The sequence below is a fragment of the Taurulus bubalis genome (assembly GCF_910589615.1).
Source record: "Taurulus bubalis genome assembly, chromosome: 11".
Classification (NCBI taxonomy): Eukaryota; Metazoa; Chordata; class Actinopteri; order Perciformes; family Cottidae; genus Taurulus; species Taurulus bubalis.
The window spans coordinates 5,397,493-5,425,394 of NC_136599.1; the positions used below are offsets into that span (position 1 = coordinate 5,397,493).

The following is a 27,902-nucleotide window of genomic DNA, read 5'->3' on the forward strand; positions in this document are numbered from 1 at the left end:
AAAGTCCATTTATTGTTAATGGCGGGTATTTGCATGTACCCGTGTTTAAGTTATTGTTTGCTAACTATTTACAGTACTATCAAACTGGGGACTTAAAAAAAGAAAATGGTGGGCGCTTTATTTTAAATTATCGAGGATAAACAAAGCGACGGAGCCGAACCGGAGGACTGCGTGTCATTGTAACGTTAGCTTAACCGTTACCGTCATGTGCGTGTTATCAACTGACACTAACTGAAACCGCTTCAGTGGCGATGTTTGCTCACTCCAACGTCCGCCTCAGAGCCACGACCCCGGAGCCTCTTCACACATAACTAGCTCAATGAGGACGGAGACGTTTTAAGCTAGTTAGGAAAGAAACTTAGCGTTCATTCATTCTTGCCAATAAAATCTCTGAAACGGAAATGATTTCGCCGAAACTATTCGCGTTGGCTTTTCTGTTATCTGTATCCGCCGTTCGAGTTAACGGCTCCTCGAAACTCAATATTCCCAAAGTGTTGCTACCGCTCACCACAAGTACGAGAATTAACTTTACGTTGGAAGCTACTGAAGGTTGCTACAGATGGTGAGTGGACCGAACTGGAGTCAGCCTAGTTAGACTGGTGGGGTGAGCTGAGGGCACTGGTTTGTGCGGGAGTATCAGATTGCATTGGAGCATGTGAGGCCACATGGCCGACTTAAAAGTGTACCGGTACTACACATAGTAGTCAGATCATGACCATGTGTGTGTGTCTGTGTCATAAAGCAGTGTGGTCCTTTTGAAGTAAACATAGATTTTTCAAAATTTCTCCTTTTAATTACAGTAATTCTGCAACCCCCAAAAGTATGAACATGTTATTCAACCTCTAATGTTTTAGTGATTTACTAATAAATGGCTACTCTACTTATGCACATGACCTATTTTTCTTTTTCTTACTTTATTTTTTCTGGTCTTATTCATTCCAGGTCTTCCACCAGACCAGAGGTAGCAAGCATCCAGGCTGTGGATGAGGAGAGCAGCAGAGGCTGCTCCCAGAGAGCTGTTCTCCAGGCTCTCTCCACCCATCCCTCCAGACTGACCAGCATCATTCTGGCCGAAGATGTTGGTAAATACATGGTTGCTTTAAAAAACCCACACTACTCCGCTCCTCCGCTCTCTTTACTAGTTTTCCAGTGGCTGCCCGCATACGCTTCAAAACATTGTTATTTGCGTACCGGGGTGCGAACATTTTAGGTCCTGTCTACATCCAAGACATGGTAAAACCGTACACGCCAGCCCTTTCACTCCACTCGGCTTTGGCGGCTGTAGCTCAGGGGGATGAGTGCTCGTCCCGTAGCCGCAAGGTAGCCGGCTGGATCCCCAGTCCCCCCATTGTCGAAATGTCCCTGAGCTCAACTCCTAGGTGCTCCCCGGGCGCCCCTCAGGGCAGCCCACCTCCCAGCCCACCTCTCCCCTAGCAAGGATGGGTCAAATACAGAGAAGAATTTCAAGGATCATTTCTATTTCTTTCATTTCTTTTTCAATCGGCTTGTAGCTCCGTCACTGCGAGCTAAACTCTCAACAAGGTTACGACTGTTTTGTGTCCTGGCTCCTTAAAGACTCTACATCTTCCGCTGCAAACTAAAAACACGTTTTCCAACTATACATTGAATAAAGAAAGTAGCACTTACTTATAGCACTTTGTAATTTGGCTTTCTTGAAAAAATTGTGCTTTGTACTCATGGTTGAATGCTTTTATTGCAAGTCGCTTTGGATAAAAGCGTCAGCTAAATGAAATGTAAAAAAAAAAAGTAGCTAACTCGAGGGTTAGAAAATGAATTTGTGCATATTTGGTCCATTGGTACATTTTGGGAATTCCTTTGGAACATGTAAATAGTTCACAGGGATGTAGATCTGTTACTTAGAGGATGACATCAATATTTCCAGACGTGCATATGCTAGATCCCTATGTGGAAATACACTGGAAATCATTTTGATGTTCAGATTTTTGTGTTTTTAATGTGCTGAGAGTGCACATTGCTCAGTTGATTTGCTCTCTGAAAAATGCAGCGGTCAATCGTGCACTTTTATTGGTATCAATACAATTTTCTTAATCATATTTTTATGGGCTGAGTAAACGATCACTACGGAGTACCTTGCAGCGTGTGGCTGGTGTGTTGCATCATGGCATGTGGTCCTGGGGAAACCCACTGTAGCAGGCAGTGGGTACCACAGACATCGTTTTGAGTACTTTGTCAGGTGCTTATATGTATCTCTGTGTGGCGGTAGACAGATTTTGTCAACGCAATAGCTTCACACCCGTTTAAGATTCAGTGAAAAACTTTGTCTGTGTGTAGTCGGGATGAAAGTGAAGGCCATGAGGAAGCATGCTTAGCAGCATCATCTTTCTGGTTTTACAAGAAAACATAATAAAGGATTTCTTAAAGCGAGGAGTACTGTAGGTATAGCTAATGGACATGGTACAACATTTAAGTCTTTTGTGTGATATTTGTCTGTGCTCTATTCCCTTCAGAGTAGCAAGTCCAATGGTCATTCTGTTGCACAACACTTTTTTCTTCATACTTCCTTCCTGTCTATTGTGTAATGCTGTATGTCCTCTGTTGGCCAGTCATCGATGACTGTCAGTTGTGAGCATTTGCTTTGGAATCAGGAAAATCAGACACATTGGCCTGGCCATACATGACAAAGAGACATTTAACATGTATGTATGTATGTATGTATGTTAAATACATCTTTGTGAACAAAGACAGTCAGACTATCTGTTCAGACCCTAATCACTGACTTTGAATGTGGCTGGACTCGCTCCACCGGTTTATGGTTTTCAAAAATGTTATTTGATATAATCTTATCACTCATGCAACAGCCCATTTAGCAGACCAGGAAAGCCACACATTTGACTGTTAACTGTGGAGCATTGTGTGCGAAGCAGAGAATGCTAAAACCAATTCCCCCTCCCCCCCTAAAACTGAGCGATTGCTATATAAACCTGTTAAATCATAGCTTATCTTATGAAAACACTGCTGTACTTGGATGTATTGGACACCATGAGTAATATACAAGTGACATATATGGTTTGATACATGAGAAAATGTGAATGTCCCAGATGTGCGCAAATGTGCCCCAATGCAAATTTTACACATGTAAAAATCTCACATGTGTAGCCTTTTATTATAACAAATGGCCCTAATGGTTGCAGAGATGCACCCTTTTTAGTTTGGGTATGCAATTTTCGAAGAAAGGGCCTAAAAATAGGTTGGTTTTCAAAAAGGTTAAATCTATCACTTTCTGCTGAGTATGTGTTTAAGTTAGAAGGTACATTTGTATGCTTTGTGCCTCAACAAGAATTACTTTATCACCCGGTTTGGTGAAAGTGCAATATTGTAGTACAGTATGTTCTCTGTATGTGACGCTTTGTCTCTCTCTCCCCTCTCATTCATTTGCAGTTACAGGACATATACTGCGGTGTGACGCCATTGTCGACGTCATCAGTGATATCCAGATCGTGTCGACCACCAGAGAGCTACATCTTGAGGACTCACCACTGGCACTCAAAATTCATGCACTGGACTCTGAAGGTGACATATACTGACTCATCACCGAACAAAGTGATTGTCATTATTTGCTGCTGGTTTTATTGATAGATATCACCTTAAGGCGATTTAGAATAATGTACATCAATCTCTGCTATGTTACAATTTGAAAATGGAGTAATATAGCAAGTCCATGCTGTATTGTTTATTTGCTCTGAGACATGACTGAGATGGCTCTCGGCTGCATTTTCCCTCAGGCTGCTACTGTGAGGTGGCTGCGTTTTGTTCTGTACGACTGGTTCCATTTAAGGCAGACACACTTAGTTTAATGAGCTGCAGCTACAGCCTGATTCTTTCTGATGATGGCTCCAGGGCCTGGGGTTTTGTTTTAGTTTGCTTTGGCCCAAAAGTGCATTTGGGATTCTTCAGATGGAGTAGATTGCAGAAGGACGACAAGTATCCTTAAATGAAATGCCTCTTGGTTTAGTTGCAGCTAATTCGACTGCCGGGAGCTCTCAGACAATTGCGCTCCGATCTATTATACATTCAAGTATACCGACCTCAGTCGTATAACACAAGTGGAAAGGTATAAGCAAATACCTTCTGCTCCTCACCAAAACTCACATAGCCATGTGCTTTGGATTTAAAGTTGTGAGTTAAAGAAAATCAGGTCTGACTCTTGTTCTGTTGCAGGAAACACCTTCAGCAGCCTTGCTGGTCTGGTGTTTGACTGGACCTTAGTGAAAGATGTAGATGTGAATGGATTATCTGACTCTTACAAAGCATTACGGTAGGCTCCCCTGTGTTCATACTGCATTCAAACTCCACTGAGAATTGAACATCTGATAAATACCAAAGTAGTGTGATGATACATTTTTACTTCTTTGCTACACCTCATCTGAAATGTAATCAGTTTTGAGTTTTGAAGCAAGGTGATGCACTCAGTTGAGTCTCAAACGTATTTTCTCTTTTCTCTACTCAAGGGTACTTAAATTCTCAGAGTCCACTTACACACCCCCTGGATACATATCTGAAATGGAGCGTGTTGGGAAACAAGGCGATATCATTTTGGTGTCAGGACAGAAAACAGGACATGCTAAACTGAAGGCCAAAATAGAAGAGTCATTGTATAAGGTAAGCAAAAGATACATTGCTTGACTGTTGATGCCAGTGCTAAGTTTAAATGATGTACTGAGATGCGGATGTTTAGCGAAAGTCCTTCCTGCCCTATGGATGAGGTCACGGCAGTAGTTGCAGTTATTTGTGTCTTGTCAAAGAATTCGTAGCTAACCTTTTACCTGATTATCTCAACAAGATATTGTCCAACAAAGAAAAAGTTATTTTCAGTAAGGATGTATAGAATATTGAAAACATAACCAAGAGCCACTTGACGTTTAGGTTTAATTTGTGTGCATATATATTTTTGAACACTGCAGCCAGTGTGATCTGGTTTGTTTAGGCGGGAAGCTGAAGCTGTGTTGTTCTGTAACTATGGTGAATGTGCCACACAGGATGTGGGTGCCGCGGAAGTTCGACTCTTGATTTTAGAGAACATCCTGCTGAGTCCTGCCTACGATGTCTACTTGATGGCGGGAACCTCCATCCGGTACAAAGTCCTGAAGATACGGCAGGGCACGATCACAGGTCTGACTCCGTTTAGTGAGGAGTTAAATCCTTTTTTATTTTACTTTTACAATAGCTACCGTACCGTTTCTGAAGCTGTAGTTAGCAAACTCGCAGCTCGTCACATTCAAGCATCACTTTAATTCCTGTGTTGTGTTTGTCCAGAGCTCTCCATGCCTTGCGATCAGTATGAACTGCACGTTCAGGACAGTGCGATTGGCACTAATGGAAACCCAGACATTGCCGTGGCCAGTCTGGATCAAAGCACCTCCACAGTTACAGCCATTCAACTTGGACACATGAACGTGGTGCTGGATCACAAGAGTATCCTTCTAACAAGTCGCTCTCTGTGGCTGCTATTATAATGGTATTCACCTTGTCCTCTGCCCGAACCAGGGGGCTTCCTCATTTTGTAATCTTACTTCTGTTTTGGGAGCAGGAGTGCAACTACTTTGCTTTACTTTGCCAGGTTTATTATATATTTTTTTGTGCTAAAAACAGCTTATTTAGTTTAATTTAGTTACATTTTTTGGAGCTGTGTGAGCAGCTGGTCGGCATACAAAAAGAACGTCGACAGTTTTTTTGTAATTATCCTCACTGCCAGAAAGAGAAGACAGAGGTCTGCAATGCATGTTTCACCATGTAGTATTAAAAAATAAATAAAATACGGGGTCCTCCCAGTCTTGGTTTTTATCTGTGTGGAAGTGGAGAAGTACTATTCTGCATTTGGCAAAAATCAAGAAGTTTCGAGCGGTCATTGTCAATGTCACCTTTCCTCAGCAGCTCCTCTTTAGGCCTTCGAATGCAAGGAGTGTCTCGCCTGCCCAACAGCACGCTGCATGTGGTTGAACCGGGCTACCTCGGTCTGTTCCTGTCTCTCACTATCGAAAACATGATGAAAGAAATTGTATAGCGTGTATATTTAAAGAAAAATATGGCTAACCGCTGATTTCATTTAAATTTGTTTAGGTTTTAAAATCCATCCAGGAGACAGCTGGGTTCTGGAGACGGGCAGAGTTTATACCGTCCACATCGAAGTCTTTGATAAATCCAGCCACAAAATCTACCTCTCTGATGTAAGTGTGCTTCAGTTAGGTCACTGTTGTGTATTAAATAATTGAATGTATATATCTACTGTATAGTCATCTGACAAAAAGGCTGCTGTCAATAAAAAAAAAAAATTCACATTTCATCATTAATTATTTGCAGGTAACAGAATTTAATATTTGTTGCAGATATACAACTGTTTTTCCTGTCGTGGAAAACAAAAGTGGTCGTCTTTGAAACCCAAACACATGTGATGCGTATTAGCAAAAGAGAGATTTAGTGCCCTTTGAGCCTTCCTCCGTCCTCCAACAGTTTTATGAGCTGATATTTCAGACCAGTGATAAGAGAACTGTCATCATTGAAGTAGCAACAAATCAAAATCTTGACAGACATTCATAATTAACTCCTGAGTCTGTAAAAACTTTGAAACCCTGTTTCTATGTGGAGTCATGCAAAGAAAGGTAGTTTAACTATCTGCGTGTGGTTGATTTTGCAGGATATCCGCATCGACACTGATTTCCCCTCCGAGTATCTGCAGCTCCTGGAGTCTTCTCTGAATGGATCGTATCATCGTGTCAAAGCACTCAAAGAAGGCCTCACTCTGATTGATGCAACCCTAAAAGCTGTTGTGGATAAAGTGAGTTTACTAAATTAGCTGCAGCACCATATTTGCATTTACCTCCTGCCACATTTCTTCTGCTTCAGTAGATGAGCTTGATGGTTTCCTGTGGTCTCTGTTCTGTTTCAGACTGGAAGAACCCATGCACTCGCCAACCCAGTCCACAATGAACAGGATGTCGAAATCTATCACCCTATAGTTCTTTGTCCCAGTATCCTGACATTTCCATGGCAACCCAAGGTTGGAGCCTATCAGTACACAATACAGGTAATTATTCCTTTTCAGAATGAAAAACTTGCTGCACGAATGGTTTAATCTGCCCTTTGGCATACGTGTGGAGCATATAACACCTTTTTTGAATGGGTTTTTAGCTATTCTTATTCATACTTTGCCCAAAAGCCTCACATTAATGTTTTTTTGTTTGTTTGTTGTTTTACCACTGAGAGGTGTAATTCTAGTGCATGTGATGACTTGTATTTCCCGTTGCAGGCGACAGGAGGGAGTGGAAATTTCAGCTGGTCGTCCTCCAACACAGCTGTGGCCACAGTGACCGTGAAAGGAGTGATGACAACAGTGAGTGACATCGGCGTCAGTGTCCTTTATGCTCACGATCTACGCAACTCACTGCAGTTTGGCCAGATGAAGGTAAGTGGACCACACGTTCTGAAACAACACACCTGTTAAAAATGTATATGGCAGTTACGGCACATAATCATAATTCTGATTACTTTAATCACTGGTTTTATCAGTTTTATAGTATCTAACTTACAGGAAACAAAACTGCACTTCAGCACCTTAACGCGCAGCATTTTCACTTTCTTTGAGTAAAGTGTTTACGTCAAAGTAGAAGCAGATAATGTCATATTCACTCCATTAAAAAACCCACTTAGAAATATTTAAGATCACATATTCAAACTCTCAACGTGATTACTACAAAAATAGGTCCAAGAGATTTAAGGAGATTAAGTCTTTAGGTATCTTTTGCTAAAGCTATATACTATTGACTTGCATATTGTGGCAACTTAAGCCTCTCTTGTTTGGTGTGTGTGTGTGTGTGTGTGTGTGTGTGTGTGTGTGTGTGTGTGTGTGTGTGTGTGTGTGTGTGTGTGTGTGTGTGTGTGTGTGTGTGTGTGTGTGTGTGTGTGTGTGTGTGTGTGTGTGTGTTAAAGCAACATAAGTTTACAAAACAAAACAATTTTAATGTTCGAAATTCAGGAACACCTGAACAACTCTCCACCTTTTGGTCCATTATATATATCACCGTAGTTGTGACTGCAATTTTTTCCCCAAAGCTGATTGCTCTACTTCCTCCATCATTAATTTTGATTAAAGGCTGTGTCATTCAAGCAAATTGAAATCACAATGTATAATACATTATCTTTGGAGTGCATTATTATTAATCATTTAAACATAAAAACGTGACACGTAATTATCTAACTTAATTGTGCCGCCATAAAAGTACACCACAGTTTACGATCAATCTCAATATAAGACTCTTTTCCACCTTCTCGGCCCCGTTTCTTCCCCTCAGGTGTATGTGGTTGAGCCCGTGGACATGGACTTTGCTCCTTGCCCAGTAGAGGCCAGGGTGGGCCTGGTTCTGGATCTGCCCCTCAGGATCTTCGGCCTCCTGGAGGAGGTGGAGAACGAGCGGGTCATGTTGAGCGACTGCTCCCAATTTGACCTGCAGGTTGAGGAGGAGAACCACGGCGTCTTCCAGCTACTAGACGGTGAGCCCGGGTGATGTTGTGATGCAACAACCTTTTCATGAACCCAAAATTTTCTTGTGCAGCAGCTGGTCTACTGTCATCACATATCGAGGGTGAATCAGTTACGGTCACTAACCATGGACGCTCATTCAAGGGGCTCTTTCATTGATCACTCTGTTTAGTGTTAGTCAATGTGCGTTATGACTCATCACGACTGGCTAATTGAACATGCATGTGTTGTGGGCTTATATGAGGAAGGTAATTATGTTGCAGACTTCCTTCTGCTGAAAATGTTTACTGCAAACCTTGAAATGCAGTTTCACATTATGGAAGGAAGAATTGCAGAAATACTCAATCCAAAAGTATTTTCTCCTGTAGACAAATCTGTATTGATTGGTTACCCAAAACATCTTGTGTGTCTTCAACTCTGAGTTGTAATATTTGTATGGCTTTCAGATGGCCGTTGCAACATTTATCTCTTTCAAAGTTCTTTTGTTCGCGAGAACTATCTTGTATTATTCATCAGACGAGTGGGCTGGGACCTACAGAGACCGCTCTGTACTCCAGTGTGGTTTTAAGAAGGGGAGATAAATGAGTACACCTGGGTGAACAATTGGAACTATTTGTACGTTGTCATTATGCATTCTTGCTTACTCTTTGGCTTCCTCCAACCCTCATTGTGGTGATCCAGGGAGGCTGGCTCCAGGCCAGGAGCGCTGCAGCGGGGTGAGAGCCAAGGCCCTGGCTCCCGGCTACACCATACTTACTGTGAGCTACACCCACGGCAACGTCCACCTCAGTGTCAAGATCACCGTTGCTGCCTATCTTCCTCTCAGAGTGAGTCCAACAGTGTATTCCTTCCAGGGTTTTGCTCATCTTGAACTTTTGAGACAAATCATTTTTGCCCCCTTAATGCATATTTCTTGAGGCCTCCAGAATGAATTTCATTTTTGTTGTTTGTTCAATAAAATCCTTTTTGCATTTATTTTTTCAATCTGCAGGGTGTAATTATCTAAAACTTTACCTGAAGTCTTTGTTATGATTTTTCTTTTTTTTTCTTTCAACTCACCTCAAAGCACCAATTAGTTGTTTGTCTTTGAAAGAAACAAACTCACTCGTGCGCACGCGAGCACATTCATACACACACACACTCCTTACAATCAAGGCAGAAATGTGATGATCAGCGGGTATTAAAAAAAATCTTCTCCTCCTGGGTTTCCTCTTTGCATTTTAATTAAGCATTATACACTTGCTCCACTGATTTGTTTTTTTTACACCTGGGCTTCAGTACTGCACTGATGAAAATTACTTCAACTGTTGTGGAGTACTGATGACATGTATTATGATCAGGTGACCACATTTTCTATCATAAAGCATTCTGTCCCTTATGATCCTCCCGTATCTGTGGTTTGCTTATATTCAGGTTATCAGTACAGTAGCATGTTTGATGCACCACTGTTGAAGTCATGTTTTTATCATAGGATTAAGTATTATTCTTCAAAATGGTGCAGACATTTTAGTTTCTTCACTTGTTTTGCACTTGGCAGCTCAAGGTTGACCCAATTTGTTTTCTATGAAATACTTTGGATTTCAGCTTAGCATTTCCCCAGTTAAGTTCCTTCTAGCACTAGAATGGCCAAGCTGATGTACATAAATACTTGCTTTTTGTTTTGTTATTAAGATATTATTCTCTTTGTTTTTCAAAATGTCCCTCCATGACACTTTGCAGTGTCCTGCTGTAACATTGCATAATATAATGATGTTGTTCGGCAGGCGATCGACCCCGTGTCTGTGGCCATGGTGACTCTGGGATCGTCTAAAGACATGCTGCTTGAGGGCGGGCCCCGGCCTTGGGTTTTAGAGCCCTCAAAGTTCTTCTGCAACTTGAGAGCTGAGAATGAGGCCAGCGTGAGCCTTACTCTGATCAGTCCTTCATCTCACAACTATAACCAGCAGTGGGTCAGAGCAACCTGCAGGGCTCTGGGAGAGCAGGTGAGATCTACTGAAACCCCATTGGGCCTCATTCACCAACATCTTCTGAAGTTTGTTCTTACATTTGTTTATGAGAATTGTCCTAACGACATGATCTTAAACCACGGAATTGTTCAAATGTGGGTTATAATTATGAACACCATAGTTCTCGTAAATTGTATAACCTGCATAACCTGCAGGTGTGCCAGTTGAGCCTAATTAACAGAGGTAAACGCCCTGCCAGTTCCCATAACGGAGCACGAGCCTTCTGGGTCGTGTGCACACAAAGAAATTGCAAAAAAAAATATGGTGGGTCACCAAACCATAGTTTGTAATGTTTGGTTATTGGCAAATCAATAATCAAGTACACAATTATGATAAATGACGTTGAAAGAGTCCATGAAAATTATTTTCTGGGCATGATACTTAAAAACAAATGTCTAAAACTGTTGCAATATTACATAAAACTGACGATATCATGACTCGGTACTCACTAAGTAATGTATATTATATTGTTCTCTCATAGTACATGAACTACTGTGTGGAGGGAAACTCGCATATTTTAGCATTTGAACTATTACCAATAGTTATTCCGGTTGGTGTCCTTACTGTGATTGCGCCCAATAGTTGCAACTGTAGTATATTTTTTTTGTCCGCTTCAGTTGTCGTTTTGTTATTCTTCAGGTGCTGGAGGTGATGGTGGGAAACACGGCCAGTGTGACCAACCCTTATCCTGCCGTGGAGCTGGCAGTGGTCAAGTTTGTGTGCGCCCTTCCGTCTCGCCTCACCCTGGTCCCGGTTTATTCCAACCCACAGGTGGACCTGACCTGCCCGCTGCTGCAGCAGAACAAACAAGTGGTGTGTATGTGGTCCCTCCACAGGGGTCAACTAGCTTCACCTCGCTGCCTTAAGGCCTTCGACGAATAAAGAACACGATAATGCAAACTACTCACCTGCAAATATTTTGCATTAAAACTATTCATACCAGTCAAAGAATAAATTGATTAGCACAGGAGAGCAACAACTACCAGGATCCTATTGTATAAAGCCTAATCTACTGTAATCTACCTTTTAGCGAGTGAATTTGAGTTCTCTCCAGTAAACAGTTATGCAGAGTAGATGTCCAAGGCTTTTATTGTGAAAGGTAATTACGGAACGAGTGGATCTGGTCTGTGCTGCCTTTGCCGATGTTGAAATGAGTAATAAAGTTTGCTCTCTTGGTTCGAACTATGGAGCGTGCGTGCATGCATGTGTCAGTAGTAATGACAAAAGCAACAGTTTGAAAAAATGATTGGGACGTGCTATTACGCCCACAAAAAGAACAAAAACGCCCTTGCCGTGTAAAGGCCTTTTAGCGGCACTTATTTTTTTTTTAATAATGGTCATTTCTGGCTGCTCACACTGAAATTACTGAAGTAAAGTACCTTTGTTTGTAAAATGCTATTTATATAATTGTCTTTTGTCAGTTTAATTATACAAAGAGATACCTGGCATTTGAAGATCTTACAAAAGAACTTCAAAAAAGCTAACACACTTAAGCTCCTGTAAAATTATTAGAAAGTATCCCTAACTCAAAGGATTAAATAATGGTAGCATAATGTTTGGAAAATAAATTGATCACACTACCTTTTCCTAGGTACCCGTTTCAAATTACCGCAATCCCATTTTGGATTTGGCTGCTTTTGATCAACAAGGAAGGCAGTTTGACAACTTCAGCTCTCTGAGCATTTTGTGGGAATCGAGCATGGAGTCGCTGGCCAGTATTGAACCCACGTTACCCATGGAGCTGCAGCTGTTCGAGGATGAGCACAAACAGATGAAACTTCACGGTAAGGCTTTGTGACTCGCCGTAAACCTTTCTGGTTGGTTTGTGTTTAGAAAGAGTGGGTTGTCGGCTCAACTTAACTCTTTTGTTTCGACATTTGGAAAAGTAATGAGGCAAGGATTTCATTTCGAAGACAGCGGAGGAAGACCGGAAAACATCCATTTACTTACTGGGAATATATTTGTTTGTTTTTGCAGTCTGTTTCTAAAGATTAGTGATGACAAAAAGTTTGGATTGTTTGTTTAATTGCTGTTTTGTTCCTGCAGGGCGGCAGACGGTTCTTGTCCATCACCAAACGGGCATCGCTGCCCTCACGGTGACGGCTCTGGGTTACCAGGTTTTACATCTCGCGGCAGCCAAAGTACCCAATCCAGTGAGTGTCAACCACTAAGTTTGCATTTCCTCTAAAAAGCAGAAGCAGCTGAACGTTACTCAAAATATCTGTATAACGTTTTGTTGATGTATGAAAATGTAGCTTTCAGTCAGATGAGTTTTATTTTGATTGAATGAAGATCTTACTGTGAAAGAGATCATTTCTATAAATTTGAGGTTTGGAGTCAGTTATTCTCTATTCCGGGTATTTATTTATTTTATTTTATAAGCGATGATTAAGCTTCTTTTACTCTGTTCTGGCTTCAGCTTACTTCCTTTTTCCATTTTCACACACAGTTTTAACTTCAGAATTTGACAATACCAGCATACTGTGTTGTATGATGGTAGAATATTTACATTTGCAACTATAACACTAATTAATGTTCAACTCTCCTCCCTCTGTACAGTATGGCACCTTGACCCCTGTCTCCGCCAATCTGGAGCTGCTATTGGTTGAAGATGTGAAGGTTTCTCCTGACGTAGTTACCATATACAACCACCCAGATGTTCGGGTAAGGGACCGATTGATCAATGCTGTGGCCTCGCATACGTATCACCTCTTTCCACCTGCAAGCGTAAAAACTGACAGAAACATAGGCTTTTCATGGCTGCCTTTGATATTCCATCATAAAGTATATTATTTACTCTTTTAATCAAGCAGAACAGAAATGGAAATGTGTTTAATCACCCTGGTAACAACTGAATGAGTTCAAACATTAGTAATCATTGCTGTGGGCACGGTGGAGTCTTATATCCTTCCTCCCTCACTGGGCCTCCTGCTAATCCTGTGTGACATAGGAGCTGTGCTCGGTAGGTGTGGGGGTTAAATAGCAGCTAGTGACCTGTGTAAGAGGATTTTAAAGGTGAGTGTGGTCAGGGGTCTCCTTTGATGTCTCATGCAAGTCCAGCTTGTCTGAAAAAACAAATGACGGTGAACTGGGGAGGTTTTTCTGAATAATAATCCCAACAATATGTAATCATTTTAGTCTTAAAATAATGTCACAAGGCATTTATTGTGTTTTTGTTTTGCAGGCGAACTTGGCCCTGCAAGAAGGATCAGGGCACTTCTTTGTCAATACCAGTGTGAGAGGGATAGCGAACGTGGTATTTCAGGAGGCCCAAGGAACAGCGCAGGTAAGAGGGAACATCTGGATCGGGTTGTGAGAATTCTGGTCAATTTCCGGAAGATTGTCAAGCTTGGGATTTTCTGAGTTTTTTTTTTTTTCTTTGCACAGTTTCAATAAAAAGTGGTACCTTTTTGATTTATTGAGGTGGAAATATTTCAAGGGCTAGTTTTTTTTCTTAGCTGTTGCCATGTGGGAAGTGGCTGGATGCTAATTTAGCAGTTGGAAATGATCTATTTCTATTCATTCTTTATTGTAAAACATATTTTAATCAGTTCACTTTAAACCAGAGGTTTTCACGCAGCCCACACTGTAGCCCTCAAATTTCCAAAGTACCTTTTACCCCATTAGTTAACTAGCTGACTAGCTAGTTTTGACAGATTAGTCAAGACATTTTTATTTATATAGCCTGATATCACAAATTTCCTCAAGGGGTTTTACAATCTGTACAGTTCACGACCCCCTCTGTCTTTATACCTTTTAATTCAGATAAGCCCCCAAAAACACCTTACCGGTAATTGTGAAGAAGCTGAAGGAAGAGCAAGAGAGGATTGCAATATATGTCGTGTGTGCAGCCATCTACTATACAAATCGTGTTTAAAGTAATGGTTTTATTTGGCAAATTCATGGATTATGCACATGACGTGGTAAATATAGCCTGAGCAAATAACCCCTACATTTCCATTTTATTCCCACGGTTAATTACCATAAATGAAATCCATATTGATGTTTCCACCTTCCAACACTTCCGGCCTTTTGCAACTCTACACTGTGATGGGATTAGTTCACAGGAATACTCAATTATGATATTGAGCAACATCCTAAGCAAATGCATACTGGTGTACTTTAATGTATAAACCAGTTGGAGTTATGGGTTAAAGTACACCACTTCTCAAACATTCTCCATTGATTGCAGATAATTGAGATTCTGAGTTGGATAATCACTTTGATTTGCTTTGTGTATCCAGGTCTCTCCCGTCCACCCAGGGGAGGTGACGGTGATGGTTCATGACCTTTGTCTAGCATTTCCAGCACCTGCCAAGGCCACAGTGCACGTTTCCGACATCTTGGAGGTTTACGTGAGAGTCGTTGACAAGGTGAGTTTCCAGCTTCACTAGATGATCCCTATCCTCAGTATCGCACGTTCTGAAAATGCCTCAACAATGTCTAAACACTGTGGTCGTCTGCTTCGAGCACATCCCTTCCCAATTTTCATAAAAATCTGTCTTAAATTAGCATCATTAGCTTTGCCCTGCATGTGAACTAAAATGACTATTTCCCAAATGGATGATGCCATTCATCTGTATTACAGGTGGAGATTGGCAAATCTGTGAAAGCGTATGTCAGAGTCTTGGACGATAATAAGAAGCCCTTCCCAGCCAGCTATTTTCGTTTCATGAATCTTAAACTCAAGGCAGCTTCTGCAATCGTCTCTCTAAAGTAAGTATTGTGAAACTTGTTGTCTAGATTGAGGATGTAGGAACTTGCAAGGCTTCATGTACAATCCTAAATCCTTATTTATTTTTTTGCAGACATTTAGTGGAACCCAATGAAATGGTTTCAGCCGTTTTCGTGGTGAAAGGTGTTGCTGTTAGTCAGACCACTCTTTCAGCTGTTGTAGTGAATAAAAATGGGAGGAAAATTACATCTGCACCTCAGCAAATTGAGGTATAATAATTTAGTGTGTTCTTCTAAAATGTCAGTTCTAAGTTTGACTCTTGCATGTGTGATATCACTTTTTTTTTTTTACTTTTTACTTCTAGGTATTTCCACCGTTCAAACTCATCCCAAGGAAAATGACCCTGCTAATTGGAGCAATGATGCAAGTAGGTATAATATTACTGCTTAAGCTTTGTCTGGAAACAGCTGGCCTCAGTTCGTCTTGCCAGAGGAGTTCATCTGGTTCTCGGTTTATCTTCCAAAAAAATCCCTCTGCCAAGAATCTTCTGGAAGATGATTTTAGCCTAATAGCTCTTGGTTTAAACATCCAGCTCGCCTTTCATTTTCCTCAACTCGTGTGTTAATTTGAGAGCATTTACCATCCATCCAAGAGGCCTCCTAATTGCTGAACATTCAGTAATACACATGCACTGCACATTTTTCATGTCAGATTTCCATTTTCTAATCTTGAGTGCTTTGATACATAAAGGATAACGTCTTTTAGCAAATTATTACCAGACCTTGCATTGATGAAAGCTGTTGTCTTAACTGTCAGTGTCAGGATCAGTCATGCTCATTCTTTTTCCGTTCTCTTTCTCACAAACTCTCCCTTCTTTTCATTCCTGCTTTCCTTTACAGATCACCTCTGAGGGTGGCCCGCAGCCTCAGTCCAATATCATTTTCTCTATTTCCAATGAGGAAATAGCTTCCGTTAATGGCATTGGCCACGTCAGGGGTGTCACCATTGGTAATGTCACGGTGACTGGACTGGTCCAAGCCGTTGATGCGGAAACCGGGAAACTAGTCGTTGTGTCTCAGGTGAATATGTGTATAAATAGTAATGTGGACGAATATATCACTCACTTTAGATTTTACAATAAAAAGCTCACCATTTGTCTTAACAGGATCAAGTAGAAGTTGAGGTTGTGCGATTGACGGCCATTCGAATCAGAGCACCGATCACAAGAATGAAGACAAAGACACAGGTATGGTTTATTTGGAGAAAAATAAAAATGACTCCAACTCAAAGCATTAGCGCGAATTCATTACTGCAATTCATTTGGAAACAAGTAGCATATCTATGTGCAATGTCGTACTTACTGACTGCCTTCATTCATCTCCTCTCCTCTTCTAGATGCCTGTATATGTGATGGGTCTGACTAATAGTCAAACACCCTTCTCATTTGGCAATGCTGTGCCTGGCCTCACCTTCACCTGGGCCACCACCAAGAGAGACATTCTGGATGTCCAGCCAAGACACATCGAGGTACTCTGCACTGGATTGTTTGATTTGATATCTCATGCAGTTTCTGCCACGGAACCGTTTCTATTTCTGTCTCATGTTGTCCCTTTTGATCCTTTTATCAGATTAATTTAAGATGTGCTGTCCCGGTATTGCTTTATGATTTAAAAATACACCGCCTGGTCTCTGCTTTCCTCATCAGCCTCTGCCGTGTCCCTGCTTCCTCGTCACTGTTCCTCTTTATTTGATTTGCTGCTGCTATTTTTGCCATCGTCATAATGCTGCCCGTCTCCTTCAGGCTAACGTGGAGCTCCAGTCAGAGCACAACTTTGGCATGACGGTGACTGGAAGAACGAGAGGGCGCACGGGGCTGAAGGTGGTGCTCAGAGTTACTGACCCCCATGCTGGGCAGCTGTTAGGGAATCTACAGGAGCTCATGGATGAGATCCAGATCCAGGTACAGCACTGCGGCCTACAACTCTTTGTGGGGATACACCTGGCAAATAAAGGCATCGCTGTAAACATTGTATCTCCGTGTCATGAGCACCAGAATTATAAATACAGTATTTGCAGATATTCCACTTTCATGGACTGCGTTGCTTAACGTGACCATGTCCCCCTGCAGCTTTTCCCTATAGAGGAAAAATCTGGCATTTAAGGCAGCAGAGCACTCAAGCTGCTGTGCTTTGGAGTATCTGAAGTTGTGAAGTGATAAGACTGCAGATTAGTTGGAGCCGAATGCATCCAGCTTCAAACTGCATTAAACTATGACATGTCTCGTGTCCCTAAACACCAAAGCATGATTAAAGCCCTCTTTTTAATTGAAGTTTCAACATTTTGCTTTGATCAAGGTCTATGACAAGCTCCACATGCTTAATCCCCAAGTAGAGGCTGGGGAGTTGCTGATGGCTCCAAACTCAGCCCTCAAACTACAAACCAGCAGGTGAGTAACAAGTGCCTGCATCGCAAAATAACCTGAACCCCATGCATAACTGAGATAAACGTGATGCCGTTGTGCTTCTCCATGTCTAATAGGGACGGTGTTGGTGCGCTCTCTTACCGGATTCTGGATTTCCCTGACCAGGCTGTTATCGCCCAAGTGGATGATAAGGGCTTCCTGTTCTCTGGCTCTCTCACTGGCATCTCCTCTCTCCTGATCACCTCCCAAGAGCCCTTTGGTTTCAATCAAACTCTCATCCTCGCTTTGAAGGTCAGTTTGAGAGCAACTGCATGAAACGTGTTTCAGATTTTAGCTTTTTAAAAAGCGGAGTCTTCTGGGTATTCAAAGGGAAAGACATTACAATACACATCAATAGATGTTTTGAGAATATTAGTTTGAGAAACCTGTCTTAATATAGGAGACATTCACATCTTTTGTATGTCTATGATTTAATTAGTTTGGCAGTTTTATATCGAAGTCTTCCAATTTCTATTAGCATTTGAATTATTTTATTAAGTAATGGTTAAATGTGAAAGGACAATTCTTTCCAATATGTTCTGCCCGAGCAAAGATATAGGAGCTCTATAGAAGGAGTCTGCCAACTGCTGAGGGATAAGGAGTGCGCTAGCTAGCTAACGCTACTTCTTGTCTGATTTGTGGTCTGAGAAACGGTTCATTAGAATATCTTTGTACTGTACTTACTACATTGTAAAGACACAAAATATGATGGCAGACAACGAATAAAGATGAGCTTTATTCATATAGACACTAGTCAATAGTTTTAGGCTTTGTGAGAATAGTATTAAGCAATTATTTGTCTTGCATAGCCTCTGATTTGACGAACACAAATAACGTTACTAGGCTTACTTAAGGTCTGGTTGCAGCTGTGGTGCTGACCCTCGAAATGGCAGTTGACGTTGTCCCTGCAGTTAACGAGTGCGACTCTGGTTCTTCCCTTCATTCCTCAGGTGGTCCCTGTGTCCTATGTGCGCTTCAGTACCAGTCCAGTGCTCTACACGCACACCAGGGAGAGCCTGAAAGCCTTGCCCCTGGGCATAGTGCTCACCTTCACTGTCCACTTTCATGCCAGCACGGGAGAAGCCCTCCACAGCTCCAACTCCCACCTGACCTTTTCCACAAACAGGTCTGTTAGCACACACACACTCTCTATCGGTTCTTTAACACTTCTCACTATGTTTCTGTCATTAACCTTCATAATTCATGCATTCATAAATGGTGAGACTCAATGAGTGAGGATATGTTTAGCATATTTGCTTAGTGCTCCAAAGTTGGCCACAACTAACAGCATTAACAATGCTCTTTATCCAGTGCTATGATACACAGACGATGTGCATTAATATCTGTAGAATACAAGCAGCAGGCAGGCTGCACGAGGAGTTCACCACATTAATTTACTGGGCTGTTCCTTCAACCTCATATCGTTTCCACCCGAGTGGGTGCTACATTAATGGGAGGGGTGTTGTACAGGGCTGAGCACTGCTGCCCCCCTGATGAGGGACTCTCATCTGTCTGCACAGTAAATTGATTCTATTACCTAGTTCTCCAGGTGCTGACGGACAATTCTGGGGTAAAAAGTATAAAAGTCGGAGCGGTAAAGAGCCGGTAGTCCTGGGACTAAAGGTGCAGGTCTGTGATTAGATCCCACTCTTCAAGGAGCCTATTGGATTTTACTGCTGAGGTGGAAGCAGTTTGGCCCCATTTGTTCAGATCAGATTCTTTTGGAAAAAGAGGCAAAAAGTAAAGTATTCTTTCAAAGGAAAGAAGATTCAGTACTAAAACACCACTAAACTAAGAATTTGATGTACTGTTTAACAAAGCTTTCCTATGTTTGTTTTTTTAGCATATCAAATAGTTTTTGCCGAGTTTTACCCAGTTTGTCAAGCTTTCTAATAACAACCGTGTCATCAATGTTTGCAAATAAATATTGGACCAACGAGGTACGAGGGGATGAACGGAGGGCCAACTGGAGATAAATGGCGGGCCGTAGGACGTTGGAGAGAAATTCGTTGTAGTCTTTGTTCCTGGAACTACAATAACTTCCTATCATTTTGACTTCTGTGAATACATTGTATGACAGGATAGGTTGATGAATAGTAATTCAACCTGTACCTCTGTTCTGTCCTGCAGAGATGATTTGCTGCAGGTGGGCGTTGGACCCGCTAACCACACGCTGACCGTGAGGACGATCAATGTCGGCCTCACTCTTCTTGCCGTGTGGGACAGTGAAAACGTGGGCGTGGCGGACTACGTCCCACTGCCTGTCGGCAACGCCATTCACCCGGATGAGGCCCACAGGCTGGTGGTGGGGGATGTGGTCTGCTTCTCTGCCCAGTTAACCACCTCGGAGGGTGAGAGGCCGACATGTTCTTTAAGCGACTGTGTAAATGTTGAGAAATTAACAATTTTGACCAGAAAGAACCACAAGCAAAACATTTGGAATCTTAATAGTTTTAATAATGGTCAGCTTTTGTGTTCCTCCACAGTCTTAATGCAGTCAAGTGTTATTTTATTTGTTCGCTGTGATGATCATATTATAAGCTGTTTTGATTAAACAAAGTGTGCATATGTGTATAATATAAATATAATATTCTTTATATCAAAAGCTGGACATTTCTTCCCTTCTCTGCAGGGGGTCATGGCACTTGGAGCTCCTCAGCTAATGGCGTCCTTCAGGTGGACCCTAAAAGTGGTGCAGCGGTAGCCAGAGACTCTGGGACGGTTTCTGTGTACTACGAGATACCTGGTGTTTTGAAAACATACAGAGAGGTATGTTGCATGCAGGCAGGACTCACTATCTCAGCCGCCCATGCTTCACTAAAGGATCGTTTCCCTTTTCGTCACAATGACTGTGATGAATCAGACACGTGTCGTAGTTACGCAAACAGGACACACATCTGGGTTCTTTATGCCTACTTTCGACATCGCTGTTCTTCCGGGATTTTTCCCCCCATCTTCTCCATTCGTGCATCAATCCTTCGGCAATATATCATAACAACAGAAAGACAACAGATGAGTAGCATATCCATCATCTCCTTTCACTAACGTAATGTTCCTGCCTAATGTGTGAGCATGACATGACCGCTTCTCATACATGATGGAGTGTGGAAGGGATCCATTGGCTCTGGTCGTGCTCCTCCAGGCTCGTGAGCTGAATGTTACCTGCTATTCAATATGAATCGTTCCTATTCACAGAACGGGAATTGATGTGATTTGATGCGAGGTATTTTATCTTAGACAGAAAGCTGCTTGCATGCATTCTAACGAAATTAACTGAATGAAGGGGTGTGTGTGTGTGTGTGTGTTTTTTAATCAGTGTCAGAGGAGATGTGGATAGAGGTAGCAGTAATGTCATATTAAACACTCTGCTGTTTTTAATTGGTTTAGTTTCTCTGCCTGGTGGGATGGATGTAAACAGTTAGTTGTGGATGAACGTTATATTGTGATTAATTCCAGCGCACATTTCTTTCTCTGCATGGTTCTGTAGGTCGTAGTAGAAGCAACGACGCAGACGGCTGCCACGGCGCAGGCTGCACCCATCAGGATCGGCAAGGAAACTAAAGTCCTCCTCACTACCAGAGGGACGGGAACCAACCTCATCGGTACGGCACCGACTCTGTTTTAGGGGGAAGTTGGTTAAAAGAATAGTTGAGCATTTTGGGAAACTCACCTAATTTGCTTTTCTTGCTGAGAGTTAATTGATAATTAAAAGTGGGAAGAATCTTTAAGTCTTTAACGTAAATAAGAAGCTGCAGCGTGTTAGCTTAGCTTGTCACAAAGACTGGAAAAGCCTGTATCTGTCCAACGGTGACAAAATCCTCCAGAGCTCCGTGTTTAACATCTCATATCTTGTTTGTTTGATCTGGACAAAAAACAAAGTGGAAAATCGATAAATGACAGTTTTAATGATGGTTATGCTGTGGATTTATTTTTCAACGCTGACCTGCATGTCCTCTGGTTGCCGGGCAACTGCTCAGAGCCAATAAGTAGCCTGGCACATAAGATTAAACAAGCAAGATACAACGTGTTAATTAGTGAGATTTAGCGCTATACAAGTACGGAGCCATTACCATTTACCATTTAGAGGCATTGCCGGAGAATTTTGTTACTGTTGTACAGTGCCAGGCTAGCAGTTTCCACCCGTCTCCAGTCTTTGTGCTAAGCTAACCGGTGGGCTAGCTTCATGTTTAACACACACGGATATGAGAGAGGTGTTAATTTTTTCATCTAACTCTTGTTTTGCTTTGATAACACAGTTTGTAATGAAGCAGAGGCTGTGTGTGTGTGTGTGTGTGTCTCATGCCAGTGTGCTCTACCATGCAGGAACCTGTTCCTCTGCCCAGACTGAAGCGATTTCACAGCTGCAGCCCGAAACTTCTGTCAGCTGCCATCTCAGCTTCACCAGTGATGCGATCGACTTCCCCGCTAATGATGTCTTCAAAACACACACCAGCTTTGACTCCAGCGTTGGTAAGGCTGCTCTGAATTCAGACCAGAGATTCATGGTGAAAGGAAGCAGTGAGTCTTTTATATTCGTATGAAGTCTGTGAGCATTTACACATCATTTGGCCGTATTGAATCATGTCATTATATTCAGATGCAGTGCATTAGGCTTTTATTTATTCCTGCAGCACCGATGTGACTTGAGTCTCATAGCAGAACTCAATCCTGTAGTTTGTGTTGTTTTTTTTTTTCCTTTTTTACATTTCAATCACAAACTGTACTTTTTCTTTAAAGGTATTGGTTGAAAAATACATCTTAGCCTCTCTTAACAATCTTTTTTTTTTTGACATTCACATCATTTTCTACCAATTTCAGAAGCGTTCCAAAATAAAAATTACTTAGAAATCTAACTTGGCCGCGTTCATGTGTACGCTCTTGCATTACTGGCAAGAAAACACTATTTACAAGGGCAAAAATCAATGTCTGCATTGCCCATGGAATGAGTTTAGCAGGGACTATAAAAGGTGATGTATTGAACTGAGGAGACTCCCTGTTGCCTGAGAGCATTGCTCTAATTGTGTTTGGGGTTTGGGACTTCGCCCCAGCTGTTGGCTTATCTCTGATGGGATTCACTGTGTGTGTAGAAGGCTGTAACCACTGAGCTGGATCCCACTGAGCTCCTAATGGGAGCATGTGATTGTGGAATGACCCTCTGACAGTTTTACACATTAGAACCGATAGGGAATCTATATTGCTTTTACGTATCTTGTGCCTTTTGAGACCCACACTGTGAGAACCAGAGTCATTCTCAAGTATGTTTTTTTTTTTATTAATTTCTTCTGTTCATGGTAGTGCACAATAAGAGGACGAGATATCATTTGCATCCCTTATTACACATTCTATGACCTTTTTTTTTACCTTATATTCCTTGTCCCAAAATGTATGGAAGCTTGTTTCCGCACAATAAAGTCAAAATCATGAGATAGTAAGTGCACTTCAGTGACGCTGGCTTTTCTCCTTCCTGTTATCTGCGCTGTCTTCACAAGTCTCCTCATCCCCTCGCCGGTCTAACCATGCAAACGTAACTGTTGACGTTTTAGCTCAACACATAATAGCGTTGCTATTAATGTAGCATGTATTTCTCAAAGGAGGCTACCGGTAAAAGCAGGAAAGCTACGAGACGTTATCGTGCTCATTGTGTGGTTTATTAGGGGACAGTACACAGGCTGCTGTGGGCCGCACAATGAGCACGATGATGTCTCGTAATTATGACTTTTTATCTCATAATTATGACTTTATTATCTCATATATAACTTTTTATCTCATAATTATGACTTTATCTCATAATTTCGACTTTATTATCTCATAATTTCAACTTTATTATCTCATAATTATGACTTTATTATCTCATAATTATGACTTTATTATCTCATATGACTTTTTAATCTCATAATTATGACTTTATTGTATAATTTTGATTTATCTCATAATTATGACTTTATTATCTCATGTATAACTTTTTAATCTCATAATTATGACTTTATTATCTCATGTATAACCTTTTTAATCTCATAATTATGACTATTATCTCATATATTACTTTTTAATCTCATAATTTTGACTATTGCATAATTTTGACTTTATTATCTCATAATTATGACTTATCTCATATATTACTTTTTAATCTCATAATTATGACTTTCTTGCATAATTTTGACTTTTATCTCATAATTATGACTTTATTATCTCACATGACTTTTTAATCTCATAATTATGACTTTTTATCTCTTCCATCCGAATGCACACATCAATAATGAATCTTAAATCATCACGTCTACCTCTCTGAATTCTCGCCCCAGGCTCCTACACATGCTCCATAACCTTGCAGCCAATGTCGGACCAACGGACGCGTGTGCTCAGCATGTCCATGGCCAACCTGCTGGTGAGGGCCGGCCTGGAGGGCAGCGCCTTCTCTGGGGATCAAGTGGGCGCCAGGTTGCCCATCGAGCCGGGCCTCTACGCCGACCAGAGCGAGCTGCTGCTCTCCAACCTGCACCCGTCGGCTGAGCTCATCGTGTACGGCCCCGCCGCCGCCCTGTCCAACACCGAGGTCAGGCCAGACACATGCTTCTCTTTTTTTTTTAACACTTTATTGTTTTTAGGTATGTCATAGCCCAGAATTTTGACAATAACCATTAAAAAAAACACATGCTTCTCAAGATATTGTTATATGCACAGATAACAGATGGTTTCTCAGTCCTCCTTTCTCACAGAATTACAATAAACGTAAGGTTACAATTTTTTTTTTAAATTAAGTATCAATTTTTTTTACAAAATTGCTATAAATGCTAATAGTATAAAAAAATATATAACATAAGGTATACAAATATAACAGTATTGCACAATGAGTGCACTATGCATTCTTCTTGTAGAACAATTGATAAGTGTTACTTTTATACAGTTTAGCATGACCCTTGTTAGAATATACTTCCTTTTTAAGAACAAAGTATGTATATTATGTATGTATGTAACACTTTTCCCCACCTTTTTTAGGTTTTGTCTGCTTCTCCCAACATTGCTGTCCAAGAGAAGGAAGTTCACCAAGGCTTCCCCAGTTTCTCAAAGTACACGATCAGCGCGGTGGACCCTCAGGCGGCCGTCTCTACCTCCATTTCCATCGGCAGCGTCTCTTGCGGCCAGAATATCGTCATCCCAGTCACTTTGATTCAAGTGGCTGATCCCAACGCTGCCAAGCTAGGTTAGATACCCGCTCAGTGCAACTGACGAGGCACAGCACCTCCCAGCCACAAGGTCACGCTGCTTTAAGCAAACGCAGTGTGTCAGTTCGGTCAAAGGAAGGAAGTGGAGCTGTCACCATAAAAAATTAAATAGGAAGAAGACTCTGAATGGAAGCCACGTAGCTTAATCCTAAAATCATTAATTCCTGGTGACAAGCTAATGTTACTGTAAGGCATTACATCACCAGCAATGCAGCCTGGCTGGATCTTTACCCACAATTCTTCCATCTATGGTATAAAATCCTAGATTCTCAGATGGTTTGTTGTCCCGATTAATCGTTCAGAATTGCTTTTTAGTTATTTTACGTTGGCAAAGATATCGACATTAGTTGTAGTCTAACAACATGTGTTGTCATAACTTGAGAATTTTAGTCTGTCATATGTTCTCGGTGCTTTGAAGAGGTTTTGACAGCTTGTTATCTCTCTCTCTCATATCTCTCGTTCTCTCTCTCTCTCTCTGCTCTTTCTCTCTTCTAGTTGTTCGCACTGAGGGAGGCCACTCCCTCCACTCCCTGCACAGCTTTATAAACTGCTACCAGATGATGTTCTTCACCCTGTTCGCTCTGCTGGCCGCTACAGCCATCATCATCATCGGTGGGTCACCTCACTACTGTTGGAAATAGTACAGTAATATTAATACAGTGTTTTAATACCAGGGTCGTTTTGTATGATCGTGAGGAACATTCTTTCCTTTTGTTCTTGTCGGTCTTTGTTTATTAGCATTAGTTTGAGTGTATAAGGCTGTTGGGTTTCACTTTATTTATGTTATTATTGTTTTCACTCTTATAAGAATGGCATTTGAAACAAATGCTGTAATTTCTTGTACGTATATATTTCAAAATGAATGCCTTCAACATTGCATGGTCCGCTTGTCTTTCATGACAAAAGGAACGAAGTGTTGTCATAACATGACAAATCTGTGTTCATCCATGGCGGTCACATTTTGAAGCACCTAGAAGTTGTGAAGAAATTGTGTGATTTCCCAAGAGTTTTTAAACTGAGATGTTCAGACACTGATTTGTTTTTAAATGTGTGTGTTTGTGTATTCCCTGCAGTCCTCCACACGGTGTTCAGCCCGAGGGAACAAGCGGTCCAACCTGCCTTCATGCAGAGGACATCGCCTCTCCAGTCAGGTAGGACACCGTCACTGTGACGCTGCTGAGCACATGAAGACTAGAGGCCCTCACGCTGGGGGCTTGGCTTTTCACACCGGCAGCGAAGTGAATTTGCGACAGCTGGAACACTTCAAATAGATCTGCGCGAGTAGAGAACCAACTACCAGAATCTAATTGACCCAGAGCGCCGTCTGGCAGGTCAATTGTTGTAAAGTCGAAGCTGCTGTAAGCTATTTTTTACTTTGTTTTTAGCGAAGTGCTCTGACTGGATTGTCCTTTTGATAAACAGTTTCCTAGTGTATACGTTTTGGGCTTTTATTGTGAAAAGGTAAGAACAGAATTATTGGGTCTGCACTGCCTTTGTTGAAAGGTGTAATAATGTTTGCTTCCATGGTGATGCAACGCTATAGTGCCCCTTTTTGAATATGTCTTTTATTCACGGTACGAAAGCTCCGAAAAATCAACCTCACTCCAAAAAAAAATGAGAAGAAAATACACTTTTTCTTTGAGTAATATTTGGGTTTTCTTTGAACGTACTCGTGACAAAATGAACAGTTCCAAAAATATTTCTGTGGCAAGGCTTGAAGCATACATTCAAAGGGATACACTAACTAACTAAGAGTTTAATAGTTGTTTTAATACTTGATCTCTATCTCTCTTAGTTCTTAAAGCAGTGAAGAAGGAAGTTTAATCAACCTCGGCTGCAACGCTCCAATGAGAATTAATTATAAAACATAATGGAGGTATCTGGCAACATCCAGGATACTTTCTGTCATTTAGATGTTAAAAAAAACCCAAAATAAAGCATCGTATCAGTCTCCGGGTCTCTCGGGTATATCGTGGCTGTCTCTGCCGGGGGCGACGTTTGATATCACAATTTACAGCCGGTGCTGCTGCGGCATGTTTAGGAGAGATCTATGCTGCCGATACAAATTAGGCTGTGAAAGGGTTTCGTGAAGTGGTATTTATTTTTTAATTCTTAACCGCCCCACTTCTTTCTTGTTTATATTATCTTCTGTCTGGTCTGTTCTGCTGCGGACTCTCTTATTTACGGTGTTATTTGTGGCTCTTTTTCAGGTTTGGTCTCTCCGGTAAATAATTCCTTCGACCGCACGATACCGAGGACGCCCCCGAACAGCAGCCCCAGGTCGCGTCTCTACTCTCCAAACTACAGGTCCTGATGAAGCTCCCTGTCTGGTCTCTATTCTTCAAAAGCAGACCACCACAGGCCATCGATGCATAATAAATGTGCCTCTGTCCCTCCGTGCAGCTGTGGGATGTGACTGCAGAAATCTCAGCTCCACTCGGTTCTACTCGCAATTTGGTGCGGATGCTGCGAAGGAACTTAATTTTTTCCGAATAGCTGAATTTTCTCCTCTTTTGTGTGTCTGTATATTTTTACGTGTGGAAACAGATTTATATTTGCGTCTTTGTTTGTGGTTTTATACAAAACTGCTCTGTTTATTAACTGACATCTTTTGGAGAAAGGAGAAAAGAAACCACTAGTTTTAGCTTCAAATGAGGTTGCTTTTTGTGTTTGTTCGCCCATTACTCGCGTGCTACTTAATATATAGTGAAATGTGGTACCTCAGGGGGAACCTCGTCAGTGTATGACACAAGACGTTCACTTGAAAGTGTTTTTAATTTTACGGTGCAGACAATGCACTTTGTTTTGTTGTAGCTGAACTCCGTCCTCATCATAGATGATAAACCAAAATGTGCAGAATGCTAACCGAGAAAAAGGTTGGTTCCGGGCATTTAATAACTTAACATTACTGTTTTTATTTTGAGCCATAATACAATGCATGTTTAATTCATTAATGTGAAACGGCTCGGGAACGTGAACCCCGTCGTTCAGCTTTTATCCCGGCGTTGCTTCGCCGCAGAAG

At 41.5% G+C, this 27,902-nt stretch overlaps 1 protein-coding gene across 1 annotated transcript; it reads left to right on the forward strand.

Moving 5' to 3' along the window:
• Positions 1 to 401: 401 nt before the first annotated feature.
• On the forward strand, positions 402 to 27,194 carry nup210 (nucleoporin 210; the record flags this gene model as incomplete). Its single annotated transcript, XM_079226826.1, has 40 exons — positions 402 to 562; positions 943 to 1,082; positions 3,421 to 3,552; positions 4,201 to 4,297; positions 4,491 to 4,641; positions 5,019 to 5,151; positions 5,296 to 5,454; positions 5,925 to 5,993; positions 6,100 to 6,206; positions 6,674 to 6,814; positions 6,926 to 7,063; positions 7,286 to 7,441; positions 8,328 to 8,526; positions 9,197 to 9,342; positions 10,279 to 10,497; positions 11,161 to 11,334; positions 12,113 to 12,305; positions 12,568 to 12,674; positions 13,081 to 13,185; positions 13,706 to 13,807; positions 14,766 to 14,894; positions 15,110 to 15,237; positions 15,330 to 15,465; positions 15,561 to 15,623; positions 16,096 to 16,275; positions 16,362 to 16,442; positions 16,592 to 16,723; positions 16,998 to 17,156; positions 17,551 to 17,642; positions 17,735 to 17,909; positions 18,608 to 18,783; positions 19,788 to 20,008; positions 20,290 to 20,426; positions 21,145 to 21,259; positions 21,981 to 22,127; positions 23,960 to 24,210; positions 24,654 to 24,858; positions 25,376 to 25,492; positions 25,954 to 26,031; positions 27,091 to 27,194. The coding sequence occupies 40 exons, from the start codon at positions 402 to 404 to the stop codon at positions 27,192 to 27,194; spliced, it is 5,655 nt and encodes a 1,884-aa protein (XP_079082952.1).
• Between the last annotated feature and the right edge of the window lie 708 nt (positions 27,195 to 27,902).